The following is a 19,691-nucleotide window of genomic DNA, read 5'->3' as shown; positions in this document are numbered from 1 at the left end:
TGGACCTGAAATTATTGGCAGTTTTTGGAGTATTTTAATGCTAAAATCTGTTTGTTTTTTTATCCATTGACCGTCCTTGAGATGTTTCTACAGCTTGATCCGTAGAGCTCCGGGACAGGATTGTGTCGAGGCGTTAGATTTGGGGAAGGGTCTCCAAAATATTTCTGCAGCATTGAAGGTCCCCAAGAACAATGTAGCTTCCATCATTCTTAAACAGAAGAAGTTTGGACCTACCAAGACTCTTCCTAGAGCTGGCCGTCCGGTCAAACTGAGCAATCGGAGGAGAACCAGGGACTGTAGTGAGGCCTTGTGCACTGAGATGCAGTGCCTTGGACCACTGTGCCAGCTCCAGAGTTTCTCTGTGGTGATGGGAGAACCTTCCAGAAGGATAGTCATCTCTCCAGCACTCCACCAATCAGGCCTTTATGGTAGAGTGGCCAGACGGAAGCCACTCCTCAATAAAAGGCACATGATAGCACGCTTGGAGTTTGTCAAAAGGTGCCTAAAGGACTCAGACCATGAGAAACAAGATTCTCTGGTCTGATGAAACTAAGCCTGAATGCCAAACGTCACGCCTGGCATCATCCCATACGGTGAAGCACGGTAGTGGCAGCATCATGCTGTGGATATGTTTATCAGTGGCAGGGACTGGGAGACTAGTCAGGATTGAGGGAAAGATGAACGAATCAAGGTACAGAGAGATCCTTGATGAAAACCTGCTCCAGAGCGCTCAGGACCTCAGACTGGGGCTAAGGTTCACCTTCCAACAGGACAACGACTCTACGCACACAGCCAAGACAACGCAGGAGGGGCTTCAGGACAAGTCTCTGAATGTCCATGAGTAGCCAGCCAGAGCCTGGGCTTTAACCCGATCGAACATCTCTGGAGGAACCTGAAAATAGCTGTGCAGCGACGCTCCCCATCCAACCAAACCGAGCTTGAGAGAATCTGCAGAGAAGAATGGGAGAAACTCCCCAAATACAGGTGTGCCAAGCTTGTAGCGTCATACCCAAGAAGACTGGAGGCTGTAATCACTGCCAAAGGTTCTTCAACAAAGTACTTAGTACACTTACAAACATACAAAAAAAGACATCTTTGTCATTATGTGGTATTGTGTGTAGATTGATGAGGGAAACATTTTTAGAATAAGGCTGTAACGTAACAAAATGTGGAAAAAGTCAAGGGGTCTGAATGCTTTCCGAATGCACTGTATGTTTCATTGGTTAGGCCTACTGAAAGAACTTGGCTTACTGTGTTTTGGTGCAATCTGGATTCTTATTTTGACAGGGCATCAATGCTTAGACCAAGGTCTCTTTTCCAGATGAGCCCTGTATAGCACAGCAATACACAGCAAAATACAATAAACACATTCATTTTATTTAGTTTTTTATTTAACCTTTATTTAACCAGGCAAGTCAGTCAAGGACAAATTCTTATTTACAATGACGGCCTACACCGGCCAAACCTGGACGACGCTGGGCCAATTGTGGACTGTTCTATGGGACTCCCAATCACAGCCGGTTGGGATACACGTTGATATACAGTGCCTTCAAACTATTCATACCCATTGACTTATTCCACATTTTGTTGTGTTACAGCCTGAATTCAAAATGGATGAAATATATTTTGTCTCACCCATCAACACACACTACCCCAGAATGACAAATGAAAAATCACATTTACATAAATATTCACACCCCTGAGTCAATACATGTTAGAATCACCTTTGGCAGTGATTAGAGCTGTGCGTCTTTCTGGGTAAGTCTGTAAGAACTTTGCACACCTGGATTGTACAATATTTGCCCATTTATTATTTTCAAAAGTCTTTAAGCTCTGTCAAATTGGTTGTTGATCATTGCTAGACAACCATTTTCATGTCTTGCCATATTTTTTCAAGCAGATTTAAGTAAAAACTGTAACACGGCCAATCAAGAACATTGACTGTCTTCTTGTAAGCATCTCCAGTGTAGATTTGGCCTTGTGTTTCAGGTTATTGTCCTGCTAAAAGGTGAATTCATCTCCCAGTGTCTGGTGGAAAGCACACTGAACCAGGTTTTGCTCTAGGATTTTGCCTGTGCTTAGCTCCATTAAGTTATTTTTTTATCCTGAAAAACTCCCCAGTCCTTAACGATTACAAGCATACCCATAACATGATGCAGCCACCACTATGCTTGAAAATATGGAGAGTGGTACTCAGTAATGAGTTGTATTGGATTTGCCCTAAATATAATACTTTGTATTCAGGACACAAAGTGAATTGCTTTGCCAAAATGTTTGCAGTATTACTTTAGTGCCTTGTTGCAAACAGGACGCATGTTTTGGAATATTTTTATTCTGTACAGGCTTTTTCACTCTCTCAATTAGGTTTGTATTGTGGATGAACTATATTGTTGTTGATCCGTCCTCAGATTCTCATATAACAACCATGAACCTCTGTAACTGTTTTAAAGTTACCATTGGCCTCATGGTGAAATCTCTGAGCGGTTTCCTTCCTCTCCGGCAACTGTATTAGGAAGGACTAGAGGTCGACCGATTATGATTTTTCAACGCTGGAACCGATTATTGGAGGACCAAAAAAGGCCGTTTTTTTTTCTTGTTTTTCTTCATTTTATTTATTTGTAATAATGACAATTACAACAATACTGAATGAACGCTTATTTTAACTTAATATAATACATCAATAAAATCAATTTAGCCTCAAATAAATAATGAAACATATTCAATTTGGTTTAAATAATGCAAAAACAAAGTGTTGGAGAAGAAAGTAAAAGTGCAATATGTGCCATGTAAAAAAGCTAACGTATAAGTTCCTTGCTCAAAACATGAGAACATATGAAAGCTGGTGGTTCCTTTTAACATGAGTCTTCAATATTCCCAGGTAAGAAGTTTTAGGTTGTAGTTATTATAGGAATTGTAGGACTATTTCTCTCTCTACAATTTGTATTTCATATACCTTTGACTATTGGATGTTCTTATAGGCACTTTAGTATTGCCAGTGTAACAGTATAGCTTCCATCCCTCTCCTCGCTCTTACCTGGGCTCAAACCAGTAACACATCGACAACAGCCACCCTCGAAGCAGCGTTACCCATGCAGAGCAAGGGGAACAACTACTCCAAGTCTCAGAGCAAGTGATGTTTGAAATGCTATTAGTGCGCACCTGGCTAACTAGCTAGCCATTTCACATCGGTTACACCAGCTTAATCTTGGGAGTTGATAGGCTTGAAGTAATAAACAGCGCAATGCTTGAAGAATTGCGAAGGTCTGCTGGCAAAACGCACGAAAGTGCTGTTTGAATGAATGCTTATGAGCCTGCTGGTGCCTACCACCGCTCAGTCAGACTGCTCTATCAAATATCAATTCATAGACTTAATTATAATATAATAAACACACAGAAATACGAGCCTTAGGTCATTAATATGGTCGAATCCGGAAACTATCATCTCCAAAACAAAACGTTTTTTTTTTCTCAGTGAAATACGGAACCGTTCTGTATGTTATCTAACGGGTGGCATCCCTAAGTCTAAATATTCCTGTTACATTGCACAACCTTCAATGTTATGTCATAATTACGTAAAATTCTGGCAAATTAGTTCGCAACGAGCCAGGCGGCCCAAACTGCTGCATATACCCTGACTCTGCGTGCAATGAACGCAAGGGAATGGACACAATTTCACCTGGTTAATATTGCCTGCTAACCTGGATTTCTTTTAGCAAAATATGCAGGTTTAAAAATATATACTTCTGTGTATTGATTTTAAGAAAGGCATTGATGTTTATGGTTAGGTACAGTCGTGCAACGATTGTGCTTTTTTCGCAAATGCGCTTTTGTTAAATCATCCCCCGTTTGGCGAAGTTGGCTGTCTTTGTTAGGAAGAAATAGTATTCACACAGTTTGCAACTAGCCAGGCGGCCCAAACTGCTGCATATACCCTGACTCTGTTGCAGAGGTGACACATTATCCCTAGTTAAAAGAAATTCATGTTAGCAGGCAATATTAACTAAATATGCAGGTTTAAATTTTTTTATTAATTTAAAAATATTTACTTGTGTATTGATTTTAAGAAAGACATTGATGTTTATGGTTAGGTACACGTTGGAGCAACGACAGTCCTTTTTCGTGAATGCGCACCGCATCGATTATATGCAACGCGGGACAGGCTAGATAAACTAGTAATATCATCAACCATGTGTAGTTAGCTAGTGATTATGATTGATTGTTTTTTATAAGCTAAGTTTAATGCTAGCTAGCAACTTACTTTGGCTTCTTACTGCATTTGCGTAACAGGCAGGCTCCTCATGGAGTGCAATGTAAAGCAGGTGGTTTGAGCGTTGGTACTAGTTAACCGTAAGGTTGCATATTGAATCCCCAAGCTGACAAGGTAAAAATCTGTCGTTCTGCCCCTGAACAAGGCAGTTAACCCACCGTTCCTACTTGCCGTCATTGAAAATAAGAATGTGTTCTTAACTGACTTGCCTAGTTAAAAAATATGATACAAAAATATAAATATATATATATATATATATAAAAATTGGCAAATTGGTGGCCAAAAATACAGATTGTTATGAAAACTTGAAATCGGCCCTAATTAATCGGCCATTCCGATTAATCGGTCGACCTCTAGGAAGGACGCCTCTATCCTTGTAGTGACTGGGTGTATTGATACACCATCCAAAGTGTAATTAATAACTTCATCATGCTCAAAGGGATTTTCAATGTCTGCTTTCTTAATTTTTTACCCACCCAAGGTTCCCTTCTTTGCGAGGCATTCAAAAACCTCCCTGGTCTGTGTGGTTGAATCTGTTTCGATTCACTGCTCGAGTAAGGGACCTTACAGATAATCTGTATGTGTGGGGTACAGAGTTGAGGTAGTCATTCAAAAATCATGTTAAACACTATTATTGCACACATTGAGTCCATGCAACTTATTATGTGACTATTTAGGATTGCCATAATAAAGGGGTTGAAAACATATTCACTCAAGACATTTCAGCTTTTAATTTTGTATACATTTGTAAAAATGTCAACCAAAAAAAACATAATTCCACTTTGACATTATGGGGTATTGTGTGTGTGTGTGTGTGTGTGTGTGTGTGTGTGTGTGTGTGTGTGTGTGTGTGTGTGTGTGTGTGTGTGTGTGTGATCCAGTGACAAATATCAAAATATATATATTTTTTTAATTCAGACTGTAATGCAACAAAATGTGGACAAAGTCAAGGGGTGTGAATACCTTCTGAATGCACTGTACACATTAAAATACACCTTTTGTTATACACAATACAAAAACTAAATTAAATCAGGAAAAAACTGACGTTCTTCAGAGGCACAGAATAGCCTATTTCTGCATAGCCTCCATGTTAGTTCTTTCCTACACTAGAACATCAAATCAAATCAAATGTATTTATATAGCCCTTCGTACATCAGGTGATATCTCAAAGTGCTGTACAGAAACCCAGCCTAAAACCCCAAACAGCAAGCAATGCATGTGAAAGAAGCACGGTGGCTAGGAAAAACTCCCTAGGAAAAACTCCCTAGAACGGCCAAAAACCTAGGAAAAAACCTAGAGGAACCAGGCTATGAGGGGTGGCCAGTCCTCTTCTGGCTGTGCCGGGTGGATATTATAACACAACATGGTCAAGATGTTAAAATGTTCATAAATGACCAGCATGATCAAATAATAATAATCATAGTAGTTGTCGGGGATGCAACAAGCACGTCCGGTGAACAGGTCAGGGTTCCATAGCCGCAGGCAGAACAGTTGAAACTGGAGCAGCAGCATGGCCAGGTGGACTGGGGACAGCAAGGAGTCATCATGCCAGGTAGTCCTGAGGCATGGTCCTAGGGCTCAGGTCCTCCGAGAGAAAGAGAGAATTAGAGAGAGCATATTTCAATTCACACAGGACACCGGATAAGACAAGAGAAATACTCCAGATGTAACAGACTGACCCTAGCCCCCCGACACATAAACTACTGCAGCAGAAATACTGGAGGCTGAGACACATGCTTTCTGCCTGTTATTTTGTCGGACATCTTTGCTCTAATGTTTCCTATTCGGAACTAGGGTCCTTCGCGAGGCACATTTCCTGTTAGTAGGGAGTGTTTGAAATTTTGGAGGTGGCCGGGATTTAAAAAAAATAACTGTCAAAAAGCCGCTTAGTGAACTGATATATCTGAGATAAAACTTGGAGATGGCTGCAGCAATGAATAACGATGAATAGGCTCGTCTTTATTCGCATAAAATATTTTACAAATCTGTTAAGTCTTTGTTACACCTTTTTTTCCTTTTGTGTTTTAACTTTAACGGACTGGAACTGCACAACAGATGGCAAATCAACTGCATACAGGGGAGATAGTGAAATGCTGTACTGTGCATTTAATGTGGTAGTTTGAATACAGTGCAATACTGCTACGCCCAGCAAAGGTCGCTACTTGGCAACCCAGAAGACTGCATGAAATAGCCTACATCTGGTGTAATAACACTACAAAACAGAGTTATGCCTCTTACTCACTCTAAATGAGAGTAGAATGAGAAGAAATAAGCATGATCTACATAGCAAGGCCACATGAGTTAAAAGAAAGATTGAATGCAGAAAATAAAGAGCGTTCTTCATTACGTTGTTAGCATAGAGGGATCTGAAAACATTATAGCATAGAAATTTGAAGCTCGTGTTGACTGAGTTATATTCTTCATTCTGTGCCAGTCTATTGTATACATGCAGACATGTTACTGTATCCACATTCTGTGTTTAGTAATGCACTCCTTTTGACTCAGCCGAGTCACAAAGGCACTTGTTTCTCCGCGCTTAATGGCCTTGTTATTTCCTGTTATGTTATTCAGGCTCCTATAAGCCGTCCAGTTCCTTGGCAGCATCACCGGATCTTCACTTTATAAGGCTTGACATCATCTACATCCTGTGATTTGTCTGTGTTCCAAATGTTGATTCTCCCATTTGGGACACTACTAAGCCAGCACTGTGTTCTTAAACCCTTGAATGTTGGTGACAAAATCAGTGAAACATTTTTTTTTTTTCTCCAGATAAAATATCTCTGGGGTTTCTAAACATGAACAACAATATCAGTATGGAGTTGGATATTTTTTTTCCTGATATTATTTTTAAATGATAGCGATGGAACCTGTCTGTACGTTAGTGCCACTTGTCTGGCGAACAGCAATACATATAACCTCATGAAATACGAGAGTAGAATATGCTATTGATAAATTACCCCTTCATACATCAAAATATCTAAATGTGCTAGTACTGTAAGTAGTATTTGCTTATGTTTTTATGTGTTTAGCTCAAATCAGAGTTCTACTGTCGCAGAGACATGAAAGTCCAACCTAATTTAATCGGCTGTTAGGGAGTTGTGGGCGTACAGTTGAAGTCGGAAGTTTACATACACTTAGGTTGGAGTCATTTAAAACTCCTTTTTCAACCACTCCACAAATTTCTTGTTAACAAACTATAGTTTTGGCAAATTGTAGACCTCCACAAGTCTGGTTCATCCTTGGGAGCAATTTCCAAATGCCTGAAGGTACCACGTGTATCTGTACAAACAATAGTACGCAAGTATAAACACCATGGGACCACACAGGTGTCATACTGCTCATGAAGGAGACGCGTTCTGTCTTCTAGAGATGAACGTACTTTGGTGCGAAAAGTGCAAATCAATCCCAGAACAACAGCAAAGGACCTTGTGAAGATACTGGAGGAAATGGGTACAAAAGTATCTATATCCACAGTAAAACGAGTCCTATATCGACATAACCTGAAAGGACACTCAGCAAGGAAGAAGCCACTGCTCCAAAACCGGCATTAAAAAAAACAGTCTACGATTTGCAACTGCACATGGGGATAAAGATCGTACTTTTTAAGAGAGATGTCCTCTGGTCTGATGAAACAAAAATAGAACTGTTTGGTCATAATGACCATTGTTATGTTTGGAGGAAAAAGGGGGATGCTTGCAAGCCGAAGAACACCATCCCACCACAATGGTAGCATCATGTTGTGGGGGTGCTTTGCTGCAGGAGGGACTGGTGCACTTCACAAAATAGATGGCATCATGAGGGAGGAAAATGATGTGGATATATTGAAGCGACATCTCAAGACATCAGTCAGGAAGTTAAAGCTTGGTCGCAAATGGGTCTTCCCATTTGCAAATGGACAATGACCCCAAGCATACTTCCAAAGTTGTTGCAAAATGGCTTAAGGACAACAAAGTCAAGGTATTGGAGTGGCCATCACAAAGCCCTGACCTCAATCCTAAAGAACATTTGTGGGCAGAACTAAAAAAGCGTGTGCGAGCAAGGAGGCCTACAAACCTGACTCAGTTACACCAGCTCTGTCAGGAGCTGTACCACTCATCGAATTGCATCTTGGTGCACAGATTTGTTTACTGAAAATGATGGTGTGCCGGAAACGGGTTGTTTTAGAGGGCAGGGGATATGAAAAAATTCTAAGCGGTCCTGGCCCTGCTTACACCTTGTATCCTTTAAGTCCAATGAGTTCATTGAAACATAATGGCCTTGTATGTGTGCTTGGCCCCCAGCAGCCTGCAGTGGCATTGATACGATCATTAGGTAAATGCTGAGCCACAGAACGCAGGTTGAATAGCTTCCATCAGACGAGCATAAATCTCTCTCAATAAGTGAATTAAAAATCAGAAAAGTTGTCAGCACAGTGCATTAACAGACTGCAACATGAGTTACAGAGCTAGCCTACTGCCGTGGAGTTTGGTCTAAAAATCCTGAAGCTTGTTTGCCATTGACTAGAAATATGCTTATAAAAATGTATGTCATTGATCCGATATTATGGAAACCGACCCACTCCTTTTCAAAGACCACTATAACAGTATTGCATGGGCGCTAGTACAACTGTGTCTATTTGTTTAATTTAGTTTAGACTTATTGTAAGCGACTTTAAACTCACATTTGTAAGATAGTCACCAAGAACAATATCCATCCAGAGCTTCCCATTTTAAAATGTTAACGACATGCTAAAAGTTTTCCCGTAAGAGATCTAGCTTCTCAGAGAGGAAGTTTTCTATTAGTCCGCTCAGCTCTGCCAGTTATGCCTATCTCTCTGTATCTTTCTCAGTCTCTCACTCTGTCCCCACACTGATAAGTTGAACTAGAGAATACGACGACAAATTCATTACCTGAGGATTTTTTCCAGACTCATCCCCTGAGGCAGGAAGTAGAGCCATGTTTAATTCATGCAGCCAATGGAGAGCCAGGGGAGCGATGAGTCAGCAGATATCTGTTTGCAGCCCAGCAGGTGCTTAATTGCCCTGCTTATCCTCCTAGACATTGATTGTAGTGTGCATGAGTTAACCAACACCACTTACAGAACAACTGAAAAGATGAACATGCACTGTAGGGGCAAACATTTCTTCTACTCTCTCTGTCTATATTATCTGTGAGACTTAATTGGCTTTTTGTCTTTTTCAGTCATTAAAATACAGTTGCGTTGTGGATTGAAGACGGAGCTTGTATTACGGATCCTATGATTTTTACGTAGAACTCATATATGGAACCAATAAAAGTAAAAGGAACCCTTGAAGTTACTTGGTTGCACAAATATCTTTATCTGTATCCGCTCATGTTTTACTGTGGGTAGTATGGCTTACTGTGGATAGTATGGTACTGTAGTATGTTTTACCAAGGGTAGTATGTTTTACCATGGGTAATATGTTTCACTGTGGATAGTATGGTAGTATATTTTACTGTGGGTATTATGGTAGTATATTTTACTGTGGGTTGTATGGCTTACTGTGGGTAGTATGGTTTACTGTGGTGTAGTATGTTTTATCATGGGTAGTATGTTTTACTGGGGGTAGTATGTTTACTGTGGGTAGTATGTTGTACTGTGGTGTAGTATGTTTTACTGTGGGTAGTATGGTTTTATGTTTTACTGTTGGTAGTGTGTTTTATTGTGGGTAGAATGTTTTACTGGGGGTAGTATGGCTTAATGTTGGTAGTATAGTTTACTGTGGTGTATTATGTTTTACTGTTGGTCGTATGTATAACCATGGGTAGTATATTTTACTGTGGGTAGTATTTTTGCTGTGAGTAGTATGGCTGTATGTTTTACTGTGGGTTGTGTGTTTTACTGGGTGTAGTATGTTTTACTGTGGGTAGTATGTTTTACTGGGGGTAGTTTGGTGGTATGTTTTACTGTGGGTAGTATTTTTTTACTGCAAGTAGTATGGCCATATGCTTTACTGTGGGTAGTGTGTTTTACTGGGGGTAGTATGTTTTACTGGGGGTAGTATGGCTTTCTTGGCGTCTTTCACTTCAAGGATATCAATTGTTCTCTTGAGCTGTGTTATTGCCGTTCACCTTTAACGGTCATGATGTTGGTCTTCTTCTCCCACTCCTTCTGACCAGTAAGAATGCAACCTCCCTGTTTCTGCAGCTGTGCTCTGCCATTTGCCAGAGGCACTTTAAAGCATGGTGTTGGAGCAGCATCCCCACCTGCCATACCATCAAAAAGACGTCCAAGCAGAAGAGCTACCAGCTGGGAGAGACTAGAGAGCCCAGTCATGCCAACCCCTTAGAGCCAGATCCCGTGGCATCTGACAGGGTGTACCCACATCACCAGTCTGGTTTTGGTTCACATGCCTCCCCCAGCCCTCCTCTCTGTGTGGGACATCGCACTGGCTGTTGCCTGCGTTGACACATTGTATGTGTCTGACTGACTGACCGTGTCTTTTCCTCTTCTCCCCCAGATCCCATCTGATGCCGAGGCTGAAGGAATCACGGTCTCACGAGTCGTTGCTCAGCCCCAGCATTGCAGTAGAAGCTTTAGATCTCAGCATGGAGGATGAGGTGTTGATCAAACCGGTGCACGGCAGCATCCTGGGCCAGGACTTCTGCTTCGAGGTGAGCCCACCCCCCACCACCACCACTGCCTGTCATGACTGTCGCAGCTCAAGGCTCGCTGACTCATTTTAATAGTATTTCTTAGGATCCTAAACCTCTGTACATAATGCATTGTGTTTAATATATTCTTCATTTCGTCGCCATTACATATATCTGAAAACCTGCAGGTCTCTGACTTTCTGTCAAGCAGCCAGTGCCTTTGAGTAGTGTGAGTGTGTGGCTGGGCATTTGTTAGGGAAGAGGGTCTCCCCGCCCCTCCGCTTCCTGCCCGGTAGGGGCCTGTGTGTCTGTCTGACCCATCTGTTGGCATCTCCATGCTCCTGCTTTCTGTGGATCTGCTCTGAGAGGTGAACTCCGAGGGGTCCCCATTCACAAGGATTTACTGCCTATTATACTAAAGCACGCTGCCAGCTGGACAGACCATGGCTCTGTGACCGAGAGGATGTTTGACGGGGTCAGCCAAAAAAACGACAAGCGTTTCTCTCATTATCAAGTGCAAGAGGATTTCAATGGCTGTCCAGGCTTTGTTTAGTCTGGTATCAGTGTGCACTGTGCAGACCCTGCAGCTCAGCTGGAGTGTGTGAGTGTGTGATACCCAACCCTGCTTTAGATTGGGTATGTAGGCCGTCATTGTAAATAAGAATTTGTTCTTAACTGACCTGCCTAGTTAAATAAAGGTTCATAAAAAATAAAAATAAAGATTGATACACACAGGCCATCATATGGGTGTTTTTCATGATTCATAACCTAAAGGGCTTAATCATCTGCCATACTTTCACAGGTAACCACTTCCACTGGAACCAAATGCTTTTCGTGTCGGTCATCTGCCGAGAGGGACAAATGGATGGAAAACTTAAGGAGAGCTGTACATCCTAACAAAGTAAACCAAATGCTATATAGCGTATAGGGCCCTCTGTGGAAGAAAATAATAACAGTACAATAGAATACATGCCAAAGTACCCAGGAAAAGTCTCACATGTTTGATGTTTTTCACAGGACAACAGTCGGCGTGTGGAGAACCTTCTAAAATTGTGGATTATTGAGGCCAAGGACCTTCCAGCCAAGAAAAGGTATTTCTGTGAGTTGTGTCTGGACGACACGCTTTACGCACGGACTACCTGCAAACTCAAAATGGACAATGTATTCTGGGGAGAGCACTTTGAGTTCAACAACTTACCTTCCGTCAAAAGTGTCACTGTTCACCTGTACAAGGAGTCGGACAAAAAGAAAAAGAAGGACAAGAACAACTATGTGGGCCTGGTCAACATTCCCGTCGGTGCCGTCACTGGACGCCAGTTTGTGGAGAAGTGGTATTCTGTGAGCACGCCCAACCCGAACAAAGGGAAAACTCCCGGACCTATGATTCGGCTCAAGTCGCGATACCAGAGCATGAGTATCCTGCCTATGGAGTCGTATAAGGAGTTTGCAGAGTACATCACCAATAACTACATGCTGCTGTGCTCCATCCTGGAGCCTGGCCTCAGTGTGAAGAACAAGGAGGAGATGGCCAGTGCCCTGGTTCACATCCTACAGAGCACCGGCAAGGCTAAGGTAAGGCCTCCTACTCTCCACAGAGGCTGTCCTACAGTCAAACGATAGTGTGTTGTGTTCTCTGCATTTCCATTTTCAAATGATAGTCCAAAATAGTAATATTGCCGAATGTCAAATATAAACACGACCCAAATCGAATTGATAGTAAAGGCAAAGCTCTCCTATTGTAATCATTACAACTGTGAGGGTTTTGATTGGTCACAGTCAGTGATACCATTGTCTCAGATAAGTCAACATCTCAGCTGCATATTGCACACAAAAGCTGCAAAAGATTAGGCAAGATAGTATAGGGGTCTGGGGTTTGAAAAGGAGTCCAGATAAGGTTATCTTGTCTCTGACTAGGATTGGGGTTTAAAAGTCAAGTTAGCCTCACATTTCTAGTCTTTGGGAGTCCTCTCACATGCTTACTATAAGCAGTCTCCTAGACCTAGAAGAATGTGAATGCTTCCTGTTTGGGTTGGGAGAGGGTCATGTTTATTAGGAGTCAAACAGAAGAAAGTGAACTGAAACAGGGATCTACTACTGGGACTTTTCGTTTTCCATTACAAAATGTTTTCTGGTGTTCACTAATGAACACGACCCAGCCTGCTGTGGAAAGATAATGGGTACCACCCCTGCTTAGAGTGGGTGGTTGGGGGACTGTGATGACAATACTGTATTGTGTCAGCACTTTCTAATGAGGACTAGCTGAAAGGGGACTTGTGTACACTAACTGCTGCTAATACCTCCAATTTAGGACAATGGGCTGTGGTCAAAATGTTACCTTTGAAACAGGCCTAGATCATTTTAATTCAGTCCCTTTTTTTCACCACTTGCCATATGTTTGGCTATGTGGTAAACTGTCCTTCTTTAATCCAGGTAATCAATACATGCCATTGAGGGATTGTTGTTTGGTGTTTTTGAAACAACAGTAACATCGAGCTGTATGGAATTTAAAAATGTAGCTGAACTCCACACAAGAAAATCTTCCCTACTACAGAAATCAAATCAAGCTTTCTTTATACAGCACATTTCAGACATTGCAACAAATAAAAAACTATGAAAATAAACACAAACTTGAGATAAAAAAACTAAAGAATGACAAATTGAAAAACTAGCAAGCACCCTAAGGAAAAGCAAAGCTAAAAATGTGTTTTAAGATCTCTTTTAAAAATGTCCACCGATAAAGGTCATGTTAAGATTACTTCTTTATCCACGTTTCGTCTTTATTGCAAACTGCGCAGATAATCAGATCTCACCATGCCTGGAGAAGTGTTTCACATCTCAGGAGCTACATGAACGTGATCTATCTAGTTGAAATCAAGGCTATATCTCATATGAATGAGGTTGGGATCTGGTACACGGCCACTGTGCTGTCTTCTCTCTCACCAGTCCCAGGAAGGAAAGCAGTGTCAGCCCCCTGTGGTAATTAGCCTAGTCGTCCCCGTTAATTCCTGCTCCGCTCCATCCACTCTTCAGCTCCTGCTGTAAAACCATGCAGTGAGACTGAACGCTAACGCGCGTGTGCGTGCGTGCGTGCGTGTGTGTGTGTGTTCATGTGCACAAGGTCAGCACTTGTTATTGCGGAGCGCTGTTTCAGCACAGAAACTTATCTTTAGACTTTGCCCCTCAAACTTTGCTGCTGCTATGTAACACCACTGTAATAATGCCGATGCCCCACAGACGCTTTCGCCTACTAGTCTTTGCTAGAACAGCAACAGGGCGATGGCGCTTCATTAAACAGCCTTTCTTACGTTGGCCTACTTTCTGCTCTGAGAAACAAGTGGAGCTTTGCCTCATTATGCATCTATCCACTGACCTGTGGTGGCTCACACCCCATCCTCATTTAGTTTCCCTGTTTAGCCCTAATCCAATAGATGGATCGATAAGGATCTGTGGCTCTACGCTTTCACTTAGGTTCCTCCTAGTCTAGAGGCTCTCTCTTTCATTTTAAAATGACTGTTGCTATTGGCTACAACTTCAAAAAGGCAAACAGGGTAAGAGCTTGTTAGTGTGTTACCTACCTGGCATAGCATGTTAGTGTGTTACCCACCTGGCATAGCGTGTTAGTGTGTTACCCACCTGGCATAGCGTGTTAGTGTGTTACCCACCTGGCATAGCATGTTACCCACCTGCCATAGCGCGTTAGTAAGTGTGTTACCCACCTGCCATAGCGCGTTAGTAAGTGTGTTACCCACCTGCCATAGCGCGTTAGTAAGTGTGTTACCCACCTGCCATAGCACGTTAGTAAGTGTGTTACCCACCTGGCATAGCGCATTAGTAAGTGTGTTACCCACCTGCCATAGCACGTTAGTAAGTGTGTTACCCACCTGGCATAGCGTGTTAGTAAGTGTGTTACCCACCTGGCATAGCACGTTAGTAAGTGTGTTACCCACCTGGCATAGCATGTTACCCACCTGCCATAGCGCGTTAGTAAGTGTGTTACCCACCTGCCATAGCGCGTTAGTAAGTGTGTTACCCACCTGGCATAGTGTTAGTATGTGCAGTCAGTGCATGTTAAAGACTACTCTAGCCGTTCTCCAGGCCTGTCTGGGGGTAGCAGTAGGGAGTGGGACAGTAAAACGCTTTTCACACTAGTACTTTGCTGACCTGGAACATTTCCTTTTCACATTGCCCTTTCCCAGCATGGGTCCAACAACTATGGTGGATGCGTAACCATGCCAGCCCGGGCGGCTCAAATCAAATCACATTTTTATTGGTCACATACACATGGTTAGCAGATGTTATTGCAAGTGTAGCGAAATGCTTGTAAAGGATTGTGAGACAGGTATAGCTTAGTCGTGTGTGTGGCTGATGTGCAGTGAGTGACTGTGTGCTGTCAGTGACTGTGTGCTGTCAGTGACTGTGTGCTGTCTGTGTGCTGTCAGTGACTGTGTTAGTGTCTGTCAGGATACACGGCACCTCGTACATTCATAATCCTCTGCACCATCCAGATATCATAATTTAATGGTTGGATGATCTGGTATGAGTCCACGGCTTGTGTCAACATGGGAGATACCAGTTACATTGACGAGGAGAATTCAGGTATTTAGCCTACATTTGGCTGATACAGTAGATACTGTGCGTACAGTAGCTTAAATGTCTACCTCTCTCTCTCTGGTATAGTCTTTGGGATTATGATAGCATGTTCCCTTTGACGCCCCATTAGCATGCATTGGCTAGCTAGCCTACCACCAGGCCTCCCATAGATATGACTGCAGTCAACCAGAGCAGATTACAGGAGCTCATAAAGAAGGAAAGGAGGGGCTAACCACTTGATCCATTAGCACAGAATCGAGAGGAAGAGTCACTTGTCTGAGCTACCTGTGTCTCTCTCTCTGTTCCTCTCTCTGTCCAAACTCACTGCTCTCAGTATCAATCAGGCTTAGGCTGTGCAGCAGTACACTTATTTATTTATGTAGAGACTGTTCATGCGCTGCTTTTCAGATCACATTGATAGGCTCATTTGCTTTCAATACACACTATCTAGATCTGTTCCCAGAACCAGGCTGGTTGCCTGGTTCCATGATGCAGCTCTGATCAGCCTCTGCCTGCCCACTGGGCACAGATGTCAGTTCAACGTCTAGTTTTGATTTGCATTTGGTTGAGTTGTCAACTAATGTGAATTCAACAGAACATGTCACCATGTCATTGGATTTAGGTTAAAAGTTTGGTGAAAGAAAATATGAAATCTCCTTACGTTGGTGACTTTTTTCAAATCCAATCAGTTTTCCATTTTGATTCAACATCACCACATATATTTTTTGGGTTGAAATTATGTGGAAACGATGTTGATTCAACCAGTTTTTGCCCAAACGGTTGCCCATTCACTCACCTTATTATCAGTTGTATTTGTATGTTCTTGGCGGTGAATATGGGGCGAGGGGACACCTTCCAATACTTAAAAAAGGCATGCTTCCTTCCTCCCTCCCTTCTGAGAATTATGGTGACATGATAGGATTGGTGAAAGCTACAGTATGTTGTGGAAACCTTGCTGTTAGCCTACCTAGCCAATGGGGTGAGATCACTACAAGGAAGGAAGGAAGGGCGGAGATTTATTTTCAAAGTATTGGATCAAGGCCTCACAGTTCTATTTTGCTTTCAGGACTTCCTGACTGACCTGATGATGTCAGAAGTGGATCGCTGTGGGGAGAACGAGCACCTAATCTTCAGGGAGAACACACTGGCCACCAAAGCCATTGAGGAGTACCTTAAACTGGTGGGGCAGAAGTACCTGCAGGACGCACTAGGTAGGTGACATCCAGACACACTAAAGGGGATAGTGCTACTATTACAGCAGAGAGCAAATGTATTTTAAGATAAAAGAGGAGCCATGAACACATGGAATAGGCCTGTGTGTTCTTCATTAAGTATCATACTTCTGGCTAGTATCTGGCCTTCAGAAAAACTCCCTGTACTCTCCACACACAGTACATTTTTAAGTGACTATTCAGATCAATTATTCATTGTTTTTCTGGAAAGTGACTGTTTCAGTGGTGGAAAAAGTATCCAGTAAAAGTAAAGATACCTTAATAGAAAACGACTCAAGCAAATGTGAAAGTCACCCAGCAAAAAAGTCTAAAAGTATTTAGTTTTAAATACAGTTAAGTATCAAAAGTAAATGGAATTGCTAAAATATACTTAAGTATTATAAGTATATTATTTTAAACCAGACGGCACAATTCTCTTGTTTTTTAAATTTACGGATAGCCTACAACACAGACATCATTTACAAATGAAGCATTTGTGTTTAGTGAGTCCGCCAGATCAGAGGCAGTACAGATGACCAGGGTTGTTCACTTGATAAGTGTGTAAATTTGACTTTTTTCTGTCCTGCTAAGCATTCAAAATGTAACGAGTACTTTTGGGTTTCAGGGGAAATGTATGAAGTAAAAAGTACATTATTTTCTTTAGGAATGTAGTGAAGTAAAAGTAAAAGTTGTCAAATATAGAAATAGTAAAATACAGATACCCCAAAAAACTACTTAAGTAGTACTTTAAAGTATTTTTTCTTAAGTACTTTTCACCACTGCTTTGTTTGAAGCCGTGTTGAATGATTCAGAACGTTGGTCTGTCCTTGATGGTTGACTGGCCCTCTTAAAAGTATGTCACCAAAGATAATGAAAAGGGAATAAAATAATAATGTCAGAACTCGGGGCTCTTTCGCTAGCTGTCTAGCAATGACAACAGGCCTGTGTGCTGTTCTCCCTCCCTCTCCCAGGAGAGTTCATCAAAGCCCTGTACGAGTCAGACGAGAACTGCGAGGTGGACCCAGGGAAGTGTTCCTCAGGAGACCTCCCTGAGAACCAGAGCAATCTAAAGATGTGCTGTGAGCTGGCCTTCTGCAAGATCATCGACTCCTACCGGTAAATAAACACACATCCCTCCCCCTCTCTGCCAATAGAAGTAGCTAGCATTAGCACTCATATTCTATTACCGAGCTTTCACCATCATCTAATGAAGGCTTGAATTGTGCAAATTACGTTAAAATGACTGTACCTGTCAATGTTTCCATGCAGTGTTTTTCCGCGGGAACTGAAGGAGGTGTTCGCCTCGTGGAGGCAGCAGTGCAGCAGTCGGGGCCGGCCGGACATCAGCGAGCGTCTGATCAGTGCCTCTCTGTTCCTGCGCTTCCTGTGTCCAGCCGTTATGTCCCCGTCACTTTTCAACCTGATGCAGGAGTATCCCGACGACCGCACTGCTCGCACCCTCACGCTCATCGCCAAGGTCACGCAGAACCTCGCCAACTTCACCAAGTAAGTGTGGGTGTGTGTACTAGTGTGTTAGTGATGCACAGGTTGACGTATAACCCACAGTCCCCGCGGTTATGTCTGCAGGGCAGGCTGGTTTAAATATTGTGTGGGTGAAGAGCGGGTGGGTGGCGGGCAGGTTGAATAAAGAGAAAACAATACCTTAATAAATGCATAAATGTATCTATCATTCTTGTGCAATTTATATCTATAGGCTACATTGATGTTTTTATTTCATAATTTTAATGCTATCTGGCATTAGTGAGTAAGCCTAACTTTAGGGCCTAATTGTACGCGCTCCAAAGAGCCTACACGGCAGTAACCAAATGCTTTTGGGAATGGGCAGAAACAGTTATTGTTGATCCACGGAGACAAAAAGGACAATGTCAGAGTTTAATTCAATAAGAGAAAAGCTGTGAATGGAGAGTTGAAAATAAAGAGAAGGGAGGGGCCAGAAAAGTAATGTTTGGGAAAGATTTGGTGTGATGATTGTGAGGCGCTACACAAATTTGATCGCGCCAAGTCGGGGACTTCAAATAGGCCTATGGCACGTCAAGGGAACTGAAGCCTACTGTTCAGATGGGTTAAATGGAAACTGAAATCTGGACACTGACTGTAGGTCTATAACCTTTCTCATAGCGGTAATAATATTACAGAAGAGAAGATTCTCTGACGGAGGAAATGCTGCTTGTATCTAATTATAGACAAGTTGACTAACAAATTATGAGCAGAAATTATAAGCAGAAACGTATCTAAGTCAGGCACAAAAAAATCCTGCACCCCCTGTCAAAAAATCGTTTGGTCGTCTCCGACGGTAGCCTATAGTGAATTTTCTACATTAGCTGGTTAGGGGCCTCATATTTTCACTTTATCACATATAAACTCAGCAAAAAAAGAAACGTCCTCTCACTGTCAACTGCATTTATTTTCAGCAAACCTAATATGTGTAAATATTTGTATGAACATAAGATTCAACAACTGAGACATAAACTGAACAAGTTCCACAGACATGTGACTAACATAAATGGAATAATGTGTCTCTGAACAAAGGGGGGATCAAAATCAAAAGTAACAATAAGTATCTGGTGTGGCCACCAGCTGCATTAAGTACTACAGTGCATCTCCTCCTCATGGACTGCACCAGATTTGCCAGTTCTTGCTGTGAGATGTTACCCCACTCTTCCACCAAGGCACCTGCAAGTTCCCGGACATTTCTGGGGGGAATGGCCCTAGCCCTCACCCTCCGATCCAACAGGTCCCAGACGTGCTCAATGGGATTGAGATCGGGGCTCTTTGCTGGCCATGGCAGAACACTGACATTCCTGTCTTGCAGGAAATCATGCACAGAACGAGCAGTACGGCTGGTGGCATTGTCATGCTGGAGGGTCATGTCAGGATGAGCCTGCAGGAAGGGTACCACATGAGGGAGGAGGATGTCTTCCCTGTAACGCACAGCGTTGAGATTGCCTGCAATGACAACAAGCTCAGTGCGTTGATGCTGTGACACACCGCCCCAGACCATGACGGAC

The 19,691-nt window shown here is 42.4% G+C and overlaps 1 protein-coding gene across 1 annotated transcript in view; it reads left to right on the top strand.

Moving 5' to 3' along the window:
- dab2ipa (DAB2 interacting protein a) overlaps positions 1-19,691 on the top strand; it is a 130,161-nt gene that overhangs the window by 84,353 nt on the left and 26,117 nt on the right. The window contains 6 exon segments of the mRNA XM_045706961.1: positions 10,729-10,882; positions 11,664-11,762; positions 11,879-12,433; positions 16,518-16,662; positions 17,634-17,778; positions 17,932-18,168. Coding sequence (XP_045562917.1) covers positions 10,729-10,882; positions 11,664-11,762; positions 11,879-12,433; positions 16,518-16,662; positions 17,634-17,778; positions 17,932-18,168 — 1,335 coding nt within the window.

This window comes from Salmo salar, chromosome ssa24 (assembly GCF_905237065.1).
Source record: "Salmo salar chromosome ssa24, Ssal_v3.1, whole genome shotgun sequence".
Lineage (NCBI taxonomy): Eukaryota > Metazoa > Chordata > Actinopteri > Salmoniformes > Salmonidae > Salmo > Salmo salar.
Note: the sequence above shows the minus strand (reverse complement) of the source record. Positions and strands in the feature narration are given on the sequence as shown.